At 44.0% G+C, this 22770-nt stretch overlaps 2 protein-coding genes across 2 annotated transcripts; one reads left to right on the forward strand and one right to left on the reverse strand.

Annotated features, from left to right (window-relative positions):
* Positions 1-106: 106 nt before the first annotated feature.
* On the reverse strand, positions 107-4194 carry Sumo (Small ubiquitin like modifier). Its single transcript, XM_050184155.3, has 3 exons — positions 4061-4194; positions 3605-3730; positions 107-694 (listed from the first exon to the last, which is right to left on the reverse strand). The coding sequence occupies exons 1-3, from the start codon at positions 4076-4078 to the stop codon at positions 533-535; spliced, it is 306 nt and encodes a 101-aa protein (XP_050040112.1). The 5' UTR covers positions 4079-4194; the 3' UTR covers positions 107-532.
* Positions 4195-4409: 215 nt separating this feature from the next.
* Positions 4410-22088, forward strand: LOC126537037 (splicing factor YJU2). The gene is made up of 7 exons (XM_050184151.3): positions 4410-4604; positions 4716-4816; positions 4911-5055; positions 6402-6536; positions 12374-12555; positions 14650-14779; positions 20781-22088. Exons 1-7 carry the CDS (start codon positions 4581-4583, stop codon positions 21027-21029), a joined length of 966 nt encoding a protein of 321 aa, XP_050040108.1. The 5' UTR covers positions 4410-4580; the 3' UTR covers positions 21030-22088.
* Positions 22089-22770: the final 682 nt, after the last annotated feature.

Consider the following 22770-nt stretch of genomic DNA (forward strand, 5'->3'; position numbering starts at 1 on the left):
AGGAGTTAGCATGCCTATAAACACGCAGAAGTGTTTCACTTTGGCTCCATTCACATTTTGCCAATCAAGACTGATACAAGCACGTACCACTTAAGACACGTTCCAGTATGCCGAGAACACTTTTATTGATGACACGGACGCAAGCACAATGAAAAGTTTACGTGTTTACTGTAAAACAATGCAGAGACGAGTGAGAGAATTTGTCTTCGGGAGGCATTTGAAGAGAAAACAGGCAGGCAGCAAAGATGTGGTGGGGAACAAGCAGGCAGGGCATACTGAAGAGGAAACAGAAATGATGACACGCACAAAAAAGGGGGTTGACGAACTGGCAACACTGTACATAAAGAGGATAAAAATAAGACCTATGTCAGCCTTCTCAGTAAATTCTAGAGACAGGCTGCATGAAGTGCTTTAGTTTCGTTTCTGCTTTGTTTTGTAACTCGTGTGTTTACTCGATCAATATGTACAAAAAAATCTGTCAATGGGGCGCCGCATTTCGCCCGCCCAACACAGTCGCTCAAGCTGGCAACTGTCACAGTGCATGCCCTCTTTGTGTGGTGCTGAGGTGGCCACCCGTCTGCTGCTGGAACACATCGATGGTGTCATCATCCTCCATGTCGAGGCCCGCTGGTGTGTCCGTCTCATTGATCGGCTGGCCGTCGAACCGGAACCTGACATTCTGGATGCTCAGACCCTGTAAATAGTGCCACAGTACCGAAAAGAGATTCGTCAGCAAAGGGCATAATTACAGACAACCAAAACTTGTTGCAAGGTAGGCGAAAAGGTGTTTTCGACTTGCTCGTTTCTCATTTTACAAAGATTCATTGCGCAGCTTGAAAGCATGAAGCCCCTTGCCTCCTCATTGTCAAAATCGCTTGTATAAAAAGTACAAGGGAACTACAGCACAAAAGCACACTTCAATGTTCTGTTACTACTGTCCCGTGCCAATCTCCAACCTTACCTCATAACTACCTCTCAGTGGCCTCAACATACATTCCGTCTGGTGTGTTTTTCCCCAATGGCATATTTGACAGCCACCCACATGTTCTATGCATCAGGAGTCGCTATGCACTACTGCTCATCACAGCTTAAACGAACTAATTGATTGTGAACACTAAGCCTGTTACATATGTTAATCTTTCATCATTCTCCAGCTATTTCTTACAAATGCCAGCCCCACAGACAGTCCACAGGCTAACTGCTCTTCATCACTTTGCAGTGCCTCAAAAGTTCATTCTAATGAATTTACCGGCACATATAAGCAGTGTGAGGACATACCTACAAATTAGGATTATGACAACCACAGTAACTAAGCATGTTGTTCGTATGCGTTTAACCTACTTAAGAATTCCCTGCATATCAGAAGCAGAAGGAGCTGCGCCTCGCAATGCTCCAACTTAAACCAAGGAATCACCCAGAGCTCCATGCTGCTACTAGATATGGAATTACTAGAAGCCAACAACAATAGACAATAAGCCCAGAAAATTTCAGGGTTTCAGCAAATTAAAAATTATACACATCACACCTGAATGCTCAATGGTAATGGACCATTTGTATACTTCTAGATGCGGCTGCCCCACAAATGGCTCTAACCAACCAGGAACTGCTGCCTTAGCCCCTTCATGCACTATGTGCACCTCAGGACAAGGCATCGAAGGAAAAGCACTGAAAAAAACACTTAAAAGGTGTCGCATACAAATTTAAGCATTTCTTATTGGACCTATGCTAAATGTTTGAAAAATACCTCTGAATTGTAGCAATAAAACGAGTTGGAAGGTAGACAGCTGGGTTATTGCTCTTGGTGTGTCATGAAGCTGGTTTACTGTTTTTCAGTTTTACATGAAGCAAATTTTTCAAGTGGCTGGACATGGGCTTTAGAAGTATGTTACTGATGTTCTTATATCTGACGTTACTGTAGGCAGTTCTTGCATGGTGTCTACCTTTTGTAAGCTTGAGAAAGCTCATTGAAGAACTGCAAATTCTCAATTTCTTCTACAGCTGTACACTATTGATGATTCTGAACATGCAATGTGGCCAAACTAAATTTACATTGGACAGAAATGATTGGTGCCTGACAACAATTCTATTTCAACCAAGTCCACCTCATTGAGGAACTTGCTAGGAAGGCGACAGTGTTGCCTAACTAAATAAAAATATGTCTTGCTTTCTTACGCACCCCGGCAAAACATCTGTGGCAGACTCCCTCCATCGCAGCATTTTTCTTTTTTCATAGCTGCCGTAGTGGAGGAATTGACCTTTGTGCAACACTGGCTGTGTCTAGAAGGCAGACATACATTGTAACTGCTTGTACCTGCCACCAGTGCTCTCATCTTCTAAACTGTTTCTGAAAGGTGCTGGTGAAAACACCTCTTCTGAATTGGAACAGGAGTCTGGGACTACACTTTAGAAGGTGTCATGTTGGACATAAGTTGTGTTTCGAGGTTGTTTTAAGCTGCCATGGCAAATAGTTTTCGTCAAGCAGGGAAGCTATCCTGATGGTTTCACAAAGTGCCAATATATATATATATATATTATTTGTACAGTTTGGAAAATTATGTCTGTACAACTGTTTCCTGCAGTTTACTTCAGTACAACCAGCGGACGCTGTCGGGCTTCTGCCACACTAGTCGAGAACATGGCAACGTCCAGCAAGCTTTGTATGATTGATTCCCATTCAAGGGACCCTGTTCTGCACCACTGCTTTATGGGAAAGTCAGCTTCATGAGCTCTGGGCGAAAAAATGGTGAATAGGCGTTTGGCAGCTAGGTGGTCAGGGGTGTGCTTGAACTATTTCCCGGGCAGCCGAGTTGCGCGAAAATTTGGCGACCGGACCGGTGAAAGCTAGCTAGTGCAGTTGAATTTGTTGTCATGTCTCGTGAAGCTAGCTGGCTACTTACGCTATGAGCAACTCAAACCATTTATTTAAACTTGCCTACTACGACTACTATTCCGCACAATAGGCCTCGGCAAGTTCAACGACGACAGCCGCAACGACAGTCGAGAGTGCACGTGTGATACGAGTATTGGAGGTAACCCAAGAGTCATCGCGAGATGTCGGTACTTGCACGCATGACGATAATAAACATAGCAGCAGCACAAGTGATAAGGGTCCTATCCTAGTCATATTTAACGCATTGTGACAAAGAAACATGAAAAAGCAGCACAACTATGTCGCGATCATTTCGACGACGTATGCGCTAAAGATTAAGCTCTTATAGCGTGCAGCCTGATGACAATGAAGCAAGTCGCATTGCTCTACAGACTAAAAACGTCACAAAAAAGGAACTCGAAGTGAACCAACAGAGAAGGTTCGTTATCACAGCAGCATACCGAAAACGTTCGCGCTAAACCGCGTATTCCAGATCTCCGCCGACTACGTGCAAGGGGTTAACCGGCAAAACAATTTTAATTCTCACACGCATACATCCTGCTCGAGCGTTTGCCGTGGACCGCTTAGGCAGTGCAATAAGGGCTAATGTATTCATCTGTCGCCTGAGTTCTTAGGAGATATGAAGGACAGGATTCAAAGCACCAAAAGAACTCCGGCGCGCAGGACCCGCCGCACACGTCCTCGCTGTTGTAGGAAAAAAACGTGTTAGCTTACCGCACGATCGCAGTACGTCGTCATGAGCTTCCGCAGTGGCGTGTGCTTCTTGATTTTGAAGTGCACAACGCTTCCATCTTGACCGACAACCTTCAGGTTGATGTGTTCATTGTCCGGTTTCACATCCTAAACGTCGGAGGGAGAAGAAAAAGGAATCAAGCGCGAAACGATTAGTTGCAACTTGCTAAGCTCGTACACCTTGTTACGCAGAACTTACTCAAAGCCGAATATTGGAAACAGTACAAGCCGCTCAACAGCCACCAACACAATAAAACGTTGGCGAACAGCGCTGTGAAAAGAGCCACGGGCTTCCGATTGCATCAACACGGCGAATTTCACTCTAAGCCTAATTCAAACACTGTTGCCGCAACATTAACTGCACGCAGTAATACGTTTCTTCGACTCGCTTGTAAAGTGCTACCACACCAAAAGCCATGTAAAAGCTATAATACGTACCTTCTTGTCGTCCGACATTTCTAGATAAACTGTAAGTTACGCTAATATGCGTCTGACTGGCCTTCGGTGACAAGAAAGCCGGAGCAGCGGCAACAGCGGGGCCGGAGTAGTAAAGCAAGCGGCAAAATGAAGCCAGCTCAGGGTGGCTGATTGACAAAAAACTTTCGGCGACGAAATAATTCAAAACCAAAAAAGGGCAACCACTTGTGTTTCGTTTCAAACGCTGCGTAATGACATTATCACAATTGTTATAAAGACAAAGGCTTGCTAAATTTATGGTTTTTTAGTTAGGAAGAAACTGACAGTGGAATCAATACGGCTTGAGGGTGCGAAACTTTCGGTGATTGTATCCTCGACAGTGTCGGCCGTGTCTGCTGTCTGCGCTATGTACGGCAGCGAAAAGTTGGATTCTGTATGTGCTGAAGTTTACCAGTGCTAAAGTTTGCCTTGGTCGTTATCTTTGTCGCTGTCTTTTATGACTCAGTGATTATTCTTACCCCGTTAAGTAAAAGGAGCGACAATGTCTGAGAGAAAAGTTCTCAACGTAAGTAATCGCCTGTCGTGTTCGATCTACCTTGCCTTACTTGTACTTGTAAACAACGTGTTTACGCACATTACTCCAAATATGTTATGCACTCTCTCCCTTCCACATTAGAAATACTACCCTCCGGACTTCGATCCGTTGAAAATACCAAGGCTTCGGCTTCCTAAGGAGAGACAGTACACAGTTCGTCTCATGGCTCCTTGCAATATGAGGTAACGTTGAAGCGGCAGAGTTCTGACTGGTGTTGAAGCTACGCGTGGATTGACGGAAACAACTGTTATACCGAAAATATTTTGAGTTTTACAGGTGCAAGACATGCGGCGAATATATCTACAAGGGGAAAAAGTTCAACGCTCGGAAAGAAACTGTACAGAACGAAGATTACCTTGGCATCAAAGTATTTCGTTTCTATATCAAGTGTCCTCGCTGCCTTGCTGAAATTACGTTCAAGGTATGTTGCCATTCGTACAGTTATGCTCCTAAGCTTAATTTTTCAATCAATAATAAGTTGTTCCCTAGTATTGGCGCGAAATTCGGAATAAGGGGAAGTTTGCTTGTTTTTCTATTTTCTGCTAAGTCAATCTTTTCCGCCGTGCACATGCAAATGTACATTTGAAAGATTAATGTACGACTCCAAGCTGACTTATCATCCCTACGTTGTAGTCCTTGAAGAAGATGTCGATGTGAAAAATAAATTTTGCAAAAATTGTTATAGACAACATTCATTTGAGTGGTCTAGGCTGTACGTGCCTGTAGCAAAATCACACGCCACAGATTATTTTAAGAAATAGAAAACTTCTATCTACACCAGAATAAAAAGGTGACATTTCAACTGTAGGTTGCAGCATATTACAGAAGCAGTTACAAGAAGCATTGCTGCAAGTCTTCGGGGCGTTGGCCCCTAATCAAGTCTGTATAAAGGCTTTTTGTCTACGCCCACAAGCACCCTGGTGATGTTAAAAAAGATTTCGTTTGACTTGAAAATTGGTATGGATGGTAGTGAACTGCAAAACTGCCTATGTGCTTAGATTTTCCAAGTGCACGTGAAAGAACCTTAGGTGGTCAGAATTAATCCGGAGCCCCCCCACTATGGGTGTGCCTCTTAAATGATTGCAATTTTGGTGCTAAAACTCCATATTTTTTTTTTTTTGCTTTGCTGCAATTATGTGCATACATAACAATTCGCTATATGCTGCAGCCGCATTTTGATGGGGGCGAAATCCAGAAACGCCTGTGTACCATGCATTGGGTGCACGTAAGACCCCTACTACAGAGTGCCTCATAATTGGATTGTGGTTTTGGCACGTAAAGTTGCAGAATTTAATATTTAACAAATGCATATTTAATCTCATGCATACATGCAAGGGCTGCAATGTGTGCAAGAAGCTAATGCTTCTTTTTACCTTGTACAGCTAGTACTTGCAGTGTTTTCTCGACCGATGTGGCTAGCACATGCCATGTCTTGAGTCTAAAAAATGACTTATGATGAATGCTTCATTTAAAAGCCATATTTAAATACTCTTATAAATCAGAATGCCCAGTTCTGGTGCAGCTTCCACTGGTTTGGTGGACACAAGGTTCATAAGCAATTATCTTCCGTTTTTCTGAATAAGGCAGAAACTAGCAGTTCTGCAAGAAAATTTTGTTTCGACTGAAATGTGCAGTTCACTTTCAGAAATGTGCCATGCTGTTTGAAGTTGCAGTTGTGTCATGGTTACTTTTATTATTATATTTTCATCATGCTTTCATCAATCTAGCGTATGCGAGATCAGCCTGCTGTATTTCTACTTTTGCTAGACAGATCCAGCTAATTCTGACTACATCGTGGAGCATGGCGCCAGCAGGAACTTCCAAGCTCTTAAGCTGGCTGAAGAGGCAGCCGAGCGTGAAGCCAGAGAGGAGGAAGAAGAGGAAAAGAACAACCCAATGAAGGTATGTTGTCTTCATGTTCTATTGTGCTTTTGTATGGTTTTATGTGGTTTAGTTCTCGAAGTGCAGAACTGGCCTGTTGCTCACTGAGGGCTGCAGTATCGATTGTTCACTTGACAAAATTAAGGGGGCCTGTGACACCTAAGAAAGGTGTGGGATATGTCTGGAATAAGAGAGTAATGTATGATACACAATACAATAAGAATGTGATTGCTTGTTTCCCAGAAAAAGTTTTGAAGTGCACCTTGTACGAACAAAGTTTTTGGCAAACTAATGTTGCCTCTGGCCACATCGTTGTTGCTTGACCTCTCCTCTGCTTTTCATTCTGCACTGGAAGCATAGTTGGCATTGGGCTGGGCATTTCGCTCAGCATTCCGCTCAGCATTCCGCTCAGCCTTCCGCTCAACTTCATCCAACACCATGTGGAATTTTAGGATCAATGAATTGGTATCATTCTCTGACACTAAATGGAACCACTTCTTTATTAATGTGAAAGCATTATACACCCCATTACGTGAAAATTCGTCAGCGTCGGCTTGACCGAAAGGTGGTGCCAAAAATGACTGATGGTGCAAAGAGTAAAAACTTGTAAAAAGCGCTCAGATTGATGTAAAATTTCTTGGGGAGGTTCCTGTAAAAAAAAATAAATTAATGGCTTTGAAAAGAAGATTTGGTACATTTTGGTCTGGGTGGGAATGGAACCCGGGCCTCTAGGGTGCGAGAATAGAACGCTTTCCCAATGCCATGGCGGCTCCGCGGTTCTGGCTGACTAAAGGTGTGTCTACTGCGTGTGTTCTTGAGGACGTTTATGTATACATGAGCGTGTTCATGACATTCCAAGGTCTACAAATGGTATAATGCTTTCGCATTCCCACACGTAAGCAGTCTTAAGTGTCTCTGCCGAATTTTTTGTGCCAGTGAGATTAATTTGAGCTGTTTCATTAAGAACAGCTGCATCTGTTGGTATCTTTCAGCACATTTGGACCAAAGCACATGATTACTGTCACTAGACATGGCCGTCGACATTTCACATTCCCAACTTTTACCCTTGTTTCACTTGATCACAACGACCGAAAACAGTGTTGTGAAGGTCACTGGAAACTTCCTGATAATAATAAATGACCAATGTTAAGAATGAAAACAACTCAACGTACTTGTAGACAGTGCTTGCTTAGAGTGCTTGCACAGTGCTTGCTTACAGTTCACTGGGGCAAGAAGCGCTGGAAGATGCATATGCACAGGCTGGACTAAAAGAAAGTTGAATGAAGACAGCTCTGCAGTTTTCCACTCTGCCTGAGGCAATGAAATTAGAGCTGATGACTGTTGCTCAGGATTGGAGATATAAAACTGAATTCTGTTACTATGGTTTCTATGTTAACGAAGATTTATAATTTGGCATACTAGTATCGAACAATAATAGCTTTGCTGAAAATGGTGTTGCTCTTGCCAGGGACGCTGATTAATCGTGATGGTTAAATAAATATAGCCAGTAGCCATCTTGTTTCTCGCACTAACGCTATAAACATGTGAAGTGGCTGACATTTCAAGAGCTTGAAGGAGCTGGCAGGTGGTTTTGAGCAAATTCAGTGATGGTAGTGTCGCACCAAACTGTGTCTTCAAGGAAATGCTGCTGAATGCTGTGCCAAATTATCATTTATCACAAGTACTCTGCCACGCCTGCACCGACACACACCTGCTCCGAATATTCGAGCAGATAAAAAATATATATATATATATATAGAGAGAGAGAGAGAGAGACAAACATGGTCATCTTTGTCGACCCTGAAATATATGAGCATATTTTAGGCAGGGTCCGGGACTCTGCTCCCTTTCTCGATCCGCCAGTGTCTATGGAGAATGTGACAGCGCTGTGGGGAAGTCCAAAAAATCTGAGCAGGTGCGAACAATTGGTGAGCGACGGACATATATAGCACTAATACCTCTGCTAGTTGACTGAAATTCACTTTCTTTTGGCATTTATTGATGCCCTGTTCTCACTGCAAGCATTTCTGTGGCCCATGATTTTTCACAGCTACAAGTGCTAGATATTTGCGTCGTTTCGTGACTCATTAGTGGTATTATCTACAGGCCTTTCATTAGTGTTTTACATCTACTGTGTGTATCTTGGAAAAAATTATTTTATGCAATTATGGTGATGCACAACTGTGAGGGCACACCTTCTCAAAGTGCCTTTGTCTATGGCGCATTTTATTACGACTATGCAGCCCGTACATGGAAAAAGAAATGTGAAAACGGTAAAAGGAAGTAGACACGAATGCACAAACTATGTGCACAACACAAATGCTACCCATCTATGATCTATGCTTGCGAGGACAACAACAAAAACGGCGCCCTTGAATTGGGCAGCTGTACGTGTCCACTTGTGGACATGAGTTTAGCAGATGAAATGCTTTAACAGATTAAATGTACAGCAGATGAAAAGGGTAACGAAGCCAATGAAAGCTTGGGGGGAACAAACTCTTTATTGAAATGCAGAATTAACTGCTAATGTGGTTAATTCTGCATTTATCTTTATCTTTGTATGTAATAAAAGAATGGAACAGCAAGTTGAAGAAAAGAATTTGCATCTTACTATAATACTACTTAAGGAATGCACTTTTTCAGAAAGTACCAACTTATGCAGCATCTTTTTCTATTAACTGCATGTGGAGTTTCCTCTTTGCACCGGAGCAGTAAGTTACTACTCCAAAGCATTGTTTCCTCGCATCCAAGCAGCAAAATTTTCTGCTCCAACAACTGCCACTTCCACACTGCAAATTTGTTGACTCTGTGCTGCATGTACAGGAATAGCACTGGGCTAAGGCCTGAATGGCACGTTGCAGCTACGGTGGCGTTCAGGGCATGGAATCCACCAAGCTCTTCGACTACCATGTCAGGTTGTAGAAAATGAAGGAAAAGGGGTTTATTTAGCTTAGTTACATGACTCCAGTACGGAAGTCCACTCCATGCAGGAGCAAGTTAGTATCAGTTCACATCAGAACCCTCTGTGTCCACTCTCGAAAAGTCTCCACCTTTAATGTCATCATTCTGAAGACTGTCCAGTAGCAAATAACCCTAATATTGTGAGCATGGGCGTTGCGATACCACGCCCGTGCTCACAATAATCTGCAGTAACTCTGCATCCAAAGACGCTGGTTTGGAATCTGTGGCAAGAAAGCAACTGGCTAACCCCATTCATGGTCCTTGTCCCCCCCTTCTTTTCTTCGCTCAGGCTGTCGGGTAAAGGGCAGGGTGAGGGCCTTTCGTGGAACCCTGCAGCAGTCGGTATCCATGCTGCGTTGACGTCTGAATAAGTGCAGAGGGATGGGTGGTGATTTGACTTGGTGTTAAACGTCTAATTAACTGTGACTCCCAAATCGTCATCGTTGTTCCCCTTCTTTTCATTCTTCGCTCAGGATGACAGGTAAAGGGCGGGATGAGGGCCGTTTGTGGGACCCGTCAAGAGTTGGTGTCCACGCAGCATTGACCTCTGGATAGGCACTGATGAATGTGTGGTGATTTGACTTTTGTTAAACGTCTAATTAACTACGCCTCTCGATTCATTGTCATGGTTCCCTCCTTTTTCATCCTTTGCTCAGGTTTCCAGGTAATGGTGGGGTGAGTGCCCATCGTAGGACCCTTCAATGGTCAGTGACCATGCTTCGTTGACGTCTGGATAGAAGGGGTTGTGGTTTTGACACATGGCAATCGTCCAAATAACGCCTTTGCGGTGTTGAGACGTAACAGGCACCATTGTTTTGGCGACTGCAGACAAACACATACCCACACCCAAAATACATTAACAAGATCACAGGGGGCAAGGAAAGCGACAAATGTAGGCTCTGTTCAGAAACAGGAACACTCACACACATAATGTGGGAATGCACCTCGCTCCCGTTCTCTCATCCCCCCATCAGCAGCGAGACTGACTGGACAGCCTGGCTCAGTTCTGGGGACGTCGACCGACAACTTGAACTGGTGGACTGGGCGGAAAAGGCCAAGCAGGCCCAGGGCCTTACTTGAGCCCAAACCCTCAGCCACGTCCCTCTTTACCTTTCCCCCTTTCAATAAAGCTTATCACCACCACCACCTGGCCACAATGGCTGCGCTTTAATGGCAGTGGTATGCGAAAATGCTGATGTACTGCGCTTTAGCTACACAGGAAAGAATGGCAGGTGGTAAAAATTGGTAGCCTTCTACTGTGGTGCCTCTCAAGGTGCATACACACTAGCGGCAAAACACATGCCGCAAAAGCTGCCTCGTGGCAGCTTTTTTCGTGTCACGGGTGGCATCAGTCCTGGACCGATTTTTCGTGGCTTTCTGCGGCGGCTAGCGAGCAGCAAACACCGGAGACCAAATGAAAGTGGCTCCTTCAGAGATGTGCACGATTGAAACTGGTTTCATGTGGACCCGCCCGACCGCTCGATTCGTACTCGTATATGGTATCAGCAGGGCTGCTCGTTTTGTACTGTTGTCTGCTTGCATCAGCTCTTGCTCGCCCTTGTTTTGGTTTGCTTGGTTTGATCTCGTTCATGCTTATTTTGTTTGTCATGGTTCGCGATTATTTTTGACAATGATGAGTCTAAACCGAGGCATTTTTGGAGACAGTGCACCATATCCGATTCTGTACGGCAAGACAGACTCTGAAGACAAGGATGTCGAGGCGACGCCCAGTACCTCATTCTCCTTGTGTTTTGAACGTGGCAGTGCTGCAACAGAAGGGAGCACACCAGCATGATTAAGATCAGTGGCAGCGACATAACTCATAACTCGCGTTAAGAATGAAAGACAAAGAACGTAAACAGAGTGCCGATCTGTCAGCAGATGAAGGAAAAAGCATAAAACATCTCATACTTATATATAGAGTGAAATCGAGGAGGTGAGATGGTCATGTTGTCACGTGACTGCAACAGGGGCTCGCCGCCAGTTGGCGTGACCGCTCTGCTGCAGCTGTGTTTTGCCAGTGACGATGCGCTGCGCGCATCTTATTGCTGGTGTGTATGCGCCTTCATAGCTCCCCTGCTTTGATTTGGGACGCAAAAAGCCCCTCATCACTTTTGGGTACTGCAAACTGACAAAAGCAGCATGTAAATTTCATGGCGTACGCTAATGCATGCCACAACAGCAGCTGGAAATTCAAACACAAGCCTGTGTGTTCTTCAAGGAGCCACTCTAAAAATGCGCAAAAAGATGTCATATGGAATGGTGCTTCCACGTCTCACACATGCTGTCTGCAGTGTGCACATAGCTATTGACAATGGGAACAACAAGGGGATTAATGTGAGATGTAGAGTGTGCCAGACTGCCCTGAATATGGGCCGCGTATCAAGAAAAGAAGGGAGGCAGGTGTCATGGGAGGCAGGGACTGCCCTGAATATGGGCTGTGTATCAAGAAAAGAAGGGAGGCAGGTGTCATGGGAGGCAGGGTTCATGACAAATAAGGAGCTGGGCCCTTGGCTCCGACATTGCAGTAGTCATGAGGGAAATGTTGCTTCCGGGCACTAGTCAGGGCAAGTGAAGATAGTCTTTCCGGGACAAGGGCAGCTTGTTTCTTCACACCACTGCTTTACGACATTTCTTTACTTCTATCTCGGCTACTACCAAACACTTTTTTATAAATTTTTGTGCTAGAATGCTTCCTGGACAGCTGCTTACAAATGGTAGCGCGGAACAAAAATTTTTCATGGGTTCTAGTGAAGCGCTCTGCCCCTTGAATTGATCAGTTTTATGCATAGAAACAAGATGATTTGTGGAACTGATGGTGGCGGCAGTCTGTGCCTGCAATGTTAGTGTTACTAATCTGAACTCATGCAGTTGCTAACAGCCCGTTGTGTTTGCAGCTATTGGAGAAGCGGACCAAGGCCTCCAAGCAAGAGATGGACCTGATCGAGGCCCTTGAAGACCTGAAGGATCTGAATAAGCGGCAGGCCAATGTAAATTTTGACGACATGCTGGGACGCTATGCTACTGAAAGGGAAGTTATGCTCAAGAAACAAGAGGAAGAGGATGAGAAGTTTATTGCGTAAGCCAATTAATATTACGTATTGATGTTTCTGTTGCTACGTTGTGCTGGAGACCTCAATGCAGGAGTTTACAGAAGCACACATTGGAGATCTTTGCAGGAGTGGATTAAAAAAATATATATATACCTGGACAGTTTACCCTCGTTATAATGCAGTTGAATCTGACATGAAAAAAACCTTTGTTATATCCTACATTCGTCACAAACGTACATGCTGATATTTGCAAAAAAGAATTCACGGCCGTGTCTGTGCCAAGCAAACGTAAGTGTGATGCCTCCGGCAGGCCAGCCTAGTATCCCTTGTTGATTTTGATGACCAATACAGCTTGAAGTGCTGGTATGTGGCAAATGAAAAACGCTAATTTACAAATGAGGTTTGCACCACCATTAATATGCAACCATGCAATTGGTATGAGCTTCTGGGATCAGCACGTTGGCTTCCTGAATGTGGGTCAACCAAGTCGTTGTGCCAAAACACACATATGCTTCAAGGGTGTGCAGTTTCAAGTTGATGTTACTTATTATTTCGTATTTTTGCAACCAGACTAGTATGTATTTTGAGCTTTGAAGAGCAAATATTTGTTTTGGTGTAACTGAAATTGTCTTGGATTTTGCATTTTTTGTTTTGTCATAGCAGTAGAACACTAATTCAAGTGATGTATAGCCAACCAAATTTCAGATGTACTTTGTTACATCTGATAATTTATTACATGAGCACTTGCTATAAAGAGGTTAGACTAATTTGCTTGAGTAACAGCAACTAGGTACACCTGGTGACAAGAGTTTTTGTTCTGCTGACTTGCCATCCAAAAAAAATGTTAGAGACTGATATGTAATTTGAGGGCTTCTCTCAAAACTTGTTCCAAAAAATGGCACTTGCTGAGCTTTAATGAGCCCTGAGTATAGCGTAATCTTGGTTGAGGACACAGTTGTACTTTGAGAGATAATCCAAACATTGAAACGCATGGGTGTAGTTGCAGTGGCACGACGGTGCTGCTTGGCTGTGCTTTGATTGTCTATTGTGTAGAGCATTGGGCTGCTACGCAGGTGGACCTTGGTTCGAAATCCACATTCGAACATGCCATTTTTTTTTATTGATGAGGCCCTATACAAGGCCAGGGGCCTATCTATCGCAAAGTGTCTGGTACATGGTAAAGAATACTTTGCATGAAAAACAGGACTCTGCTTTTGTAAAATGATGCAACTAATGAAACTGATGCCTCTTCAGTGTACGAAGTGCTTCCAATAGCTTTGTGTATAAGCTGTAGTACAGTAAAACCTCATTAATACATACCCGCTTAATAAGTAATTCTGGTTTAAATATAGTTGTCATGAATCCCCCATCCTATCGGCATTCAACCTATTGCATTGGCTGACCACTTAAGCCGTAGTCGCTTAACGCATGTAACACGGTTAGTGTGTTTTTACTTCCTTTTTCGGCCTGTATGAGCATGGAAGCGGCAAAGTGTTGTGCGTGCAGGCCGTAGATAGCAAAATTGTGGTGCACAGACCTTTCCTGAACTGCAGTTGCCACTGATAGCGTCGTCAAAACACAGTAGTGATTACGTGTTTCCTGCTCCCATAGCTTCTAGCACTTCCACGTATAGCGCCCTTCCATATTCGACGTCGTTAGTACCTTGGCCATTGGCCATCATGAGGGTGTTTGCAAAGAAGTGGGGCCTGACGGAAGAACTGACTTGCACCCCTGCTGAGTTTCAGGATGCCATTCTCACTGCAAGGCTGCTATGGCGGCATGTCAGAATCCCAGCTCTTTTGCTGCCTGCTCGCAAATAAACTTGTCTGCGTGTGTGTTTGAGTGAGAATGAACAAGCTTTTTTTGGGGGGGCCAGTGACTCTATAGCCGCTCATCTGCCATTGTCGGTTATTTAGTATATTGTTTAGTGCTTACCTGATCCACGATCCCCGTCAACATATTAGCGAGGTTTTGCTGTATTTAGATAACATGACTTCGGCTAAAATACGTAAATGAGACTGCAAGAAAAACAAAAAAAACATGGAAGATAAGAAGCTACTGGGCTGTATGCTGTTCCTTTGGTAACCACATATTGATGCTTTCTTGTTTTCGTTTTTCAGATCTGTATTTGGAAAAAATGAAGGTGCCACGGTGAAAAGAATTATTGAAGACAGTGATGAAGACAGTGGGGAAGAAGTGCCAAAGAAGCCAAAAACAGCATATGAAAAGCCTACAGATATCCTAGCCGAGGTAAGCTGTTAACGCATTCCCAGTTGGTGGGCATGACTCGATCTGCCTTCAGCTTATTTGATACCTCCACCAAAACTGTTGTGGGCCACAGCAGCCATATGAAGAAAACATAGGGGAAATTATTTGTTGCTTTTAATTGGAGTGTAGAAATAATAACGTAAAGGGAAATGAAAGTGGATGAAAAAGCAACTTGCTGCCAATAGGAGCCAAACACACACCCTCCACATTATGCGTGCGCACTCTAGTGACGGCAGCAACCAGTGGGTTTTGCTGCTCCTGTTGCATGGAGGCCACCACCATTTGGTATTGTTCCAGGGAACGGAGCTTTGTGTCACGTCACATGCCCCCTCTGGCAAGTCTCACTCACCTCTTGCTGCAGACGGGGTGACGGTGTGAAACTGAGGAACGAGCCAAGAAAAACTATCAGTTTAAAAGACGTCGGATTTGTACGACCTTGCAGAATTGCAACCCAATTTCCAGCAAAGCTGTTTGTTTTGAGCAGTGGCATTAAAGGGGCCCTGAAACACTTTTTGAACATAGTAAGAAAACATTGCCGATTTGTAAAGAGGCTCCTGTGAGCATGTGAGCCAAATATTGCATTGCATGCAGTAGGGGACTTACAATGTCATGCCAAAAATGGTGAAAAATCACTCGCTTGCCTCTGCACTGTTGTCATGCGGCGTCATCACAAGCAGTTCGACCCACCAACAGCTCTTGGCTGCTTTTGTGATTGTAAGAATGTTCTCAGTACCATAAAACCTCATTAATTTTACCGTCATTAATTTGGAAGATTGGATAATTCAGACTCACCCTCTGGTCCCGGCAGGCTTATGCATTATTTAAACCAACCAAACTGTCGTTACTTTGGACATTGTATCAGGCTACACATTGGTTCAGACAACTCTCAGAGCTCGGTGAGTGCAGAGTGCTGCAAATGTGCGACGCAAGAGAGCAAAACTGGCTTTAGCATCCAACCGAATGAAGTGGCGGAGTCCTTATCACCATAGTTATCAGCAGAAATTGTACGTGAATGACAAAAATACTGGACTGCTTCATGCATAATTGTGCCTGTTTAAAGCCTTTATTCTTGTGCTTACTGCCGTGCATGACACCGTGTTGGCCACATGCCTTCATAACTGCATAGTCACCATCCATGATGGGGTCGATAGCCACCATAGTTTCGTTCACAGCAGTTGCAGCAAACAGTAGTTTCGTTTTGACTCGACGCGCATGTCGGCCTTCTATACTGCATAGTTGCCATCCATGATTGCGTCGATAGTGACCGCGCTTTTGTCCACAGTTGTTGTTGCAGCAAGCGGCAGTTTCATTTTGACTCGGTGCGTGCATTGCCGCATGCCTTAAGAACCTCAATGTTGCTGTCCATGATCGCATTGATAGACACTGCAGTTTCATCCGCACTGGTTGTGGCAAACAGTAGTCTTGTTTTGACTTGGTGCAAAACTGTTGAGGATAAAAAACGCTGGATATATCGTGATGGACGGACAATCTATTGACAACGAGTTCACTGGTGAAAAAATAATTGGGATGTGCGCGCAGTAGTGAAAAGCATGTCCCAGATTAAGACTCGCATCGCAGGCACGGTGTGAAGGAAGTACTGCCTATTCCATTTTACAGTCCCTATCTGCAGAACTACCCCGCCAGGTGGAGCTGATATGGGTGCCTGCGCACTCGAGAAACCCTGGTAACAAGGCTGCCAGTGCCCATACTGGGCGGCAGCGGAATTGGACCAGAACGACTCGAGAGAGCGCACGCATACTTTCAGCGAACTGACGCAGGCCTATAGGGCCAATCGCCAACTCTACCCCCCACCCCACCCATGCCTTACCCACCACCACCACATCCTGTGGCGCTGCCAATGCCTGGCCCTGGCTTGTAGGCCACACCAGTGGACATTAACGTTTCGTCTCTCTCTCACACGAGGCCTTTGCCACTGAGAGCACTGATCAGTCGTAAGATGATGAGAATTACAGCTTCTGCACTGCTTTTGTGCAAAATAAAAGGAGGATTTCCTGATTCATTCAGTAAATAAAGGCCTCTTGATGTAGTAAGCATTCTTTTTATTGTTTTCATGATACCCTCAATAATTCAACATTCGGTTAATTCAGTCGTTCTATTTTTTGGTCCCGTGAAATTCTAATTAACGAAGACTTACTGTAGTATACTAAAATTGCTAATTTGGAGTTAAATAAATGAAAAATACAGTAGAACCTTGTTGATACGCTCCTATTACGTACGTTTTCCCGGAGCCAACGTTCGCAATCGAGAACACAAAAAATGACCCAATAGAGTTGCACTCCTTTTTTATCGGTTCATATGCTCCCTGAAAACGCGTTTTTTTCGCCACCAACATTCAGTACATCTCCAAACTGCGATCGTACGATATGTTTTCCGGCCGCTAGATCCCATGTAAACAAGAAAATATGCGAAGCACACGTGCGGTCGAGAACAGTATATGGCTGCCCACCGCAGCAGCTTCACCGCAATACTTGCCTGCCTGTCTCACGTGATAATGCCGGTGCGCACTCAGTTTCTCATTTTGGTACCAGAAAATCTTCTATGGGGTCGTCGCATGTGGCGTTCACAGCTATCACCGCCAGTACTACTGTGATAAAGATCTTTGCCTATCTGTTTTGCAGCGCGTGGTGCTGTCGGAAGCGTAGCGCACGCTTTTAATAGGTGATAACCAAAATGCGCCGCTGTTTCCTGCTGCAGGCTGTGATCACACAGTGAAACCTCGTTAAACCGTAGTTGGCCGGAGCTTGGAAAATGTACATACTAAATAAACAGTAGTACTGCTTAACCGAGATAGTGTGATATCGGCCACTTACATGTCAAAAATGGAACTATGAGAGAGTGCGATGAAAGGGCAGAAAACATGCAGTATTTATTCACTTCGCACAACAAAAGCATGTTATTTTTGTTGGATGCCGTGGCGAGCTAGCAGCGACGATGGCGGCCTCAAACTCACTCAAGCTGTGAGCCAGCTTTTCTGCCAGCCCCCTCTTCTCGGCAAACACCCGCATGAGGCTGACGTAACGCGTAGCATCTGCCACTCTCGGGCCTGAATCGCTCGTACTGTCGCTTTCCGGGTCGTCCTCATCACTGTCGTTAGGCGACACTTCGGTAATAACAGAGGCAATGACAGCAAAAAGTCGAACCTCATAGTCGATGTATTTTCACAGTTGCAGCAGCATTGCCGACCAACTTCACTTTCGCATTCCAAAAGCCACACACTGTACTCAATGGTAGATCCCTCTTGTGTGCCAGCACCGACTTCTTCGTGCCACGTTTGACAGCACGAACGATCTCTAATTTTTCTTCTATTTTGAGCACCGGGTTTTTGTCCTAACTTGTGTGACACCACAACACGGGCCACACCCCTCTGACTCTGGCATGATGCCAAAATGATGCTAATGTTGATGTGGCATCACCCTTCCAAGCACCCTCTGTGTTTGCTCTTGGAGGCCGTTTCGATCTCTGAGGCTCTCTGCCGGGCCACTGTACCGCCGTGATTTCGCGACAAAAAGTGTAAGCACTACATGTCAACCGATACGTACGCAATAAGCTGGTACGCTTTATATGGATACAAAATGCATCATGTTCAATGGCCGCTGAGTCGGGGATTTGCCTTTACTGCTTTTAAAATGAAACTACTGTTTAAGCGGGTACAGTTTAACAAGGTTTTACTGTACACGATTTCCAGCTGCTAGATACCATGTGAGTAAGAAAAGCACGAGGCGCACGCCATCGAGAACAGCATATAGCCGCCCCTTTTCATATGAAAATGCCAGCACGTATAGTTTCTTAATCCGGTACCAGCAAATCTCTGCCCGGGTCTTTGCAAGCCGCATTCACAGCTACCGTCGCCAAACCTGTTGCGATAACCATCTTCACCTATCCGTTTTACAGCGTGTGCTGCGTAGTGTCATTGGTAGCTTACTGCACACTCTTAGTAGGCCATAATCAAAATGCACCGCTGTTCCCTGTTGCAGGCGGCGCGATGTGGGCATCACACTTCGCTTCGGTGGCATATCAGGCGGCATATCTGGCATTGCCCACCAGCTCGATTTCATTTCGCTTTCCCGTTGCTCTCTTAAAAGACCACGTAATAAGAGAACAACAAAACGCATTTTGCGTCGTAACGATCCGCTCGAGGCTTCGCATTACGTGGTTGTCAACAATAAGTCTGTCAAAATATTTTAGTTACTTTGGATCATACGTTTTCCCCGTTAGTATGTTTTTTTCTCATGTTTTTTTCCCCAAACGTATGGACGAGGTTCTACTCTGCATATTATATCTGCAATCCCAAAATGAAAGAAAAATTATGTCATCTTTGCACTGCCAGTCTACACACTACAGTTGCCTGTTCCTGCATCTGGTGCATGTGGCCTCCGAGGTAGCAGCAGCGTACTGCATAGCGTAGACCACTGTGGCGGCCACAGGGTGCTGTGACGAGCGCTCTCACCGCCGAGAGACCCAACTTTTCGGTGGCGGCGCTTTGCCTTCCTTGTGTAACCTCGAATGCATTAGTGCAGGTGAAAAGAGGGAGAAAGCCGCTCATCGGTGCATTAACTACGTCTAACTCCATTTATAATTGAGGATTTGAAAGAAGAAAAAAAAAGAATTGCAACAGGAGATTCGTGAAGTGATGCAATTTACTAGTGAGGCCATTTTATGGTTAGTTAGAAAGTGTTTCAGGGCCCCCTTTAAGACTTTCAGTTGCCCGAAATAAACCAGATACCTTTTAAAATGCTGCCCACATATGACTTGCCCATTTGATGAAACCTTGCCTGCATACTATAACACTTTTGAGCACATTTTAAGAGAATCTTTTACAAAGACTGTATTTGATCTACATGCATTTGACTTCGCATACAGATGTGCTTGAGTGGTCCCTCCACTTTTGCTAAGTTTAATCTCTGTGGCATTTGCACGCATGCCAGAGCAGCAAGCTAAATGTTGCACCACTTGTACAACACACTCGTAATGCTCCGGAACGCTTCAATACATAATTTATTATAGAGGCCGCAATTATCCCACTTACTTTCAACTTCCCCTTGATATCACCCATAGTGTGCCCCTAATTTTCACTAAATATAAACAAGGCGCCTTCTTTATTTCACTGAGGACACCGAGAAAGCCAATTAGAAACCTCACATAACACATGAAAATATGGAAGAAATGACACTTCATTGAATATTTTAAAAGCTCCTAATTAAGCTGGAAAGGTTAGTTTCCCCAGACACTGAACTTAACATGCCCCGCCCCCTGTTTCAACCAAATGGGAACTCGGTGTCTTGTATACTTCTTTAAGACTCTGGGAAACATTGTGGATAATGGCTGTTGGACACTGTAATGCTTGAATAAATAATCTTCTACAAAGGCTGTAATTAATCGACACAGATTAAACATTTATTGTACATCACCTGCAACATGCTTCCTAGTTCAATGAAATATGAACAACATGCCGTGTATAGTTCACCAAGGAGACTGGGAAAACCAACAACATGGTTCGTACAATGCATGAAAATCGAGTAAAACAAGTATTTGGTACTTTCTTTAAAAGGACATAATTACACACTTCACACTTTCGGTACACGTGACTCGTAGCATGGCCCCATTTTCTCCAAATATGAAATCACTGCCATCTTTGATCCTCCCAGCGAAGTGGCGAAACATCGTAAGCGTTTCATTTAATGTCGGATACAAGGGTTTGGCATATTTCACTTATTCAAAATTTCAAAATTTGCCTGCATATTGCCTCCAGCATTCTCAACATTTCTTGAAGTTATAAACTTCGTGAGTGATCTAGTTTCTTTTTCTTTTCAGAAAACTGTTATAACAGGAATATAATGTTTTTGAGCATTTTTAGTTGCACTAACAGCTTTGCTGTAATAGCCTGTGTTCTGACGGCTGCATGTGTACAGTGGAAACAGGTATAGCATCACTCATGTGAAAAAAGCTGTTGCTCTTATTTCAGAACTACATCCCGCAGCCAGCGAAAACGGCAAGCCAGTTTGCAGCACCTGGTTTGTCGGGGAAGGCCAGCTGTTTAAAGGCGGCACTTGCCGGTTTAGTGCGGCCAAAGGGATCAGGTGCTTCAGCAGGCAGTGGGACTACACAGCAAGCCCCCAGTTCTTCAAACATGGCACAGTCAGGGCCATCTTCTTCAACGGGACTGAGCCTGTTGGGCACGTACTCGGCAAGCGACGAGAGCAGCTCAGACTGATTGCAGCGCATAGCTGTGCTTGCATCACATGTTTTCGATGCCCAGTGTCCCACCAGTGCACAGATTTTTTTCACTGCTTTTATGTGCTTGTTCTGAACTCTCACTGACATGCTACTGAGTTAAGATGTCTGCAGCTTGTCCCAATACAATATTTTACTCTGGTTATTCTGAAATGATACAGAAAGTTGTGCTGGGTAAAACTTGAAGTGACAGGATTTTACTTTTGTGAATTCCTATGCATCCCTTGGAAGGATGTAGTAATAGTATGTAGCTGTACAGATGATGCAATAATCAGCTACCTTAGTCTCATAAGATAAGCACTCATAGCTTCTTGACAGAGGAGAGGTCTGTTAAAGTGGCACTGTGATGATCCTTCCCATGGGCTGCCTGCAGTTCTTAGTGTAAATATCTAAGTGTGATTATGTTTTCATACCTTATACACATCATAATGGCTAGAAGCAAACAAAAACAATAAATGTGTAAGGAACATGAAATTATAAAAAAAATTGATAGAAAGAAACAAAGGTGAAAGGAAAAGTGAAGAAAGGAATTATGTTCCTCAGTGTAAGCATAATTGTCGTCTGTCTTGATAACTGCAGAGCTTGCTATTACAATTGCCTCTCTCTGCATGATGGTACAAGAGCCTCGCAGATTCATTTCTCTCAGTGGCAGACACAAGAGAAACTGCCAGAAAAAAGAAAAGAGTGTAGCTAAGGCCAAACACCATCCAGAGATTGAAAATCTACTGTACATACTTAGGTTGCACAAAAGTGGTCACCGCTGTTTTCTGGCTTGAGAGCAGCATGAGGTGTGTATCATTGTGCAGACGAAAAAAAAATTATAGGCACTAAGAAGGCAGCTGTGCTGTCCTGCGTCTTTCCATCTGCTTCATTTCATTTTACATCCCATCTTGCCATTTTGCAACCCTGTGTGTTTTCAGATTTGGTGCTGCTTTGATAACACAGGCTGGTCAGTTGTTTCCAAGTGTCCCCATGACTTGACTATGTAATGACATGTATATACTGTTATTGTAATATAAAAGGCTGCATAACTACACTACTTGCGTGCATTTTGTTCTTTACTGTTTCCCTTACTGGTTCTTGATATGTCACATACTTTCTTCAAACTGCTGCCCAATGATGCCATACAAGTTACGTGACCACCACGCAGACGTTTCTAGTCATCTTGGGTCGTAATAACGGTTTACTTTTGTCTTTGCAGCTTTTCAATCACATGTTGTTACACCTGTCTTGAGATCTCTATTTTAATTAGGCATAAGACTCGGAAATGCCAGAATTTTAATGCAAACTTTAGTTAAAAGTTTTTACATTAGAAACCTGAAATACATGCGATCTTGAAGATTTGTGAAAATTCTACAGACACGGCTAGTTAGGGGAGTTGGAGGAGAATAGCATGCATTTTTTGGAACTTTGCCCTGAACGCACACAAATACATGTGCCCGTTATGAACAATTATGTACATTTAGCAGCAAACTTGAAACTGCAGAGACTCATAAGCTACAGATGCTTTATATCGGGGTGATTTTTTCAGTGACATTGGTGTTGTTAATCTCACCTGGTTTAGGAGCTAAATGCAGAATAAACTTGCTTGAAGGAAGTCCCCTTCTTGTATATGGCATATTGTGCTGCCACAAGAGTATGGTGTAAGTACTGTCACAATTTCCTTTCTTTTGTGCGTTATTTAGCAACGTTGTGTTGCCCCATCTTTCAACATCTTCAAT

This window comes from Dermacentor andersoni, chromosome 4 (genome assembly GCF_023375885.2).
Source record: "Dermacentor andersoni chromosome 4, qqDerAnde1_hic_scaffold, whole genome shotgun sequence".
In the NCBI taxonomy this organism is placed as follows: Eukaryota; Metazoa; Arthropoda; class Arachnida; order Ixodida; family Ixodidae; genus Dermacentor; species Dermacentor andersoni.

Bases quoted from the DNA above. Each gene is read 5' to 3' on its own strand.
- Sumo (XM_050184155.3), bottom strand. The intron at 695-3,604 runs GTAAGCTAACAC...CACTATTTACAG, and splicing joins CGACGTACTGCGATCGTGCG to GGTCTGAGCATCCAGAATGT.
- LOC126537037 (XM_050184151.3), top strand. From the start codon at position 4,581: ATGTCTGAGAGAAAAGTTCTCAAC. The intron at 5,056-6,401 runs GTATGTTGCCAT...TACTTTTGCTAG, and splicing joins TTGCTGAAATTACGTTCAAG to ACAGATCCAGCTAATTCTGA. The intron at 12,556-14,649 runs GTAAGCCAATTA...TTCGTTTTTCAG, and splicing joins GAGGATGAGAAGTTTATTGC to ATCTGTATTTGGAAAAAATG.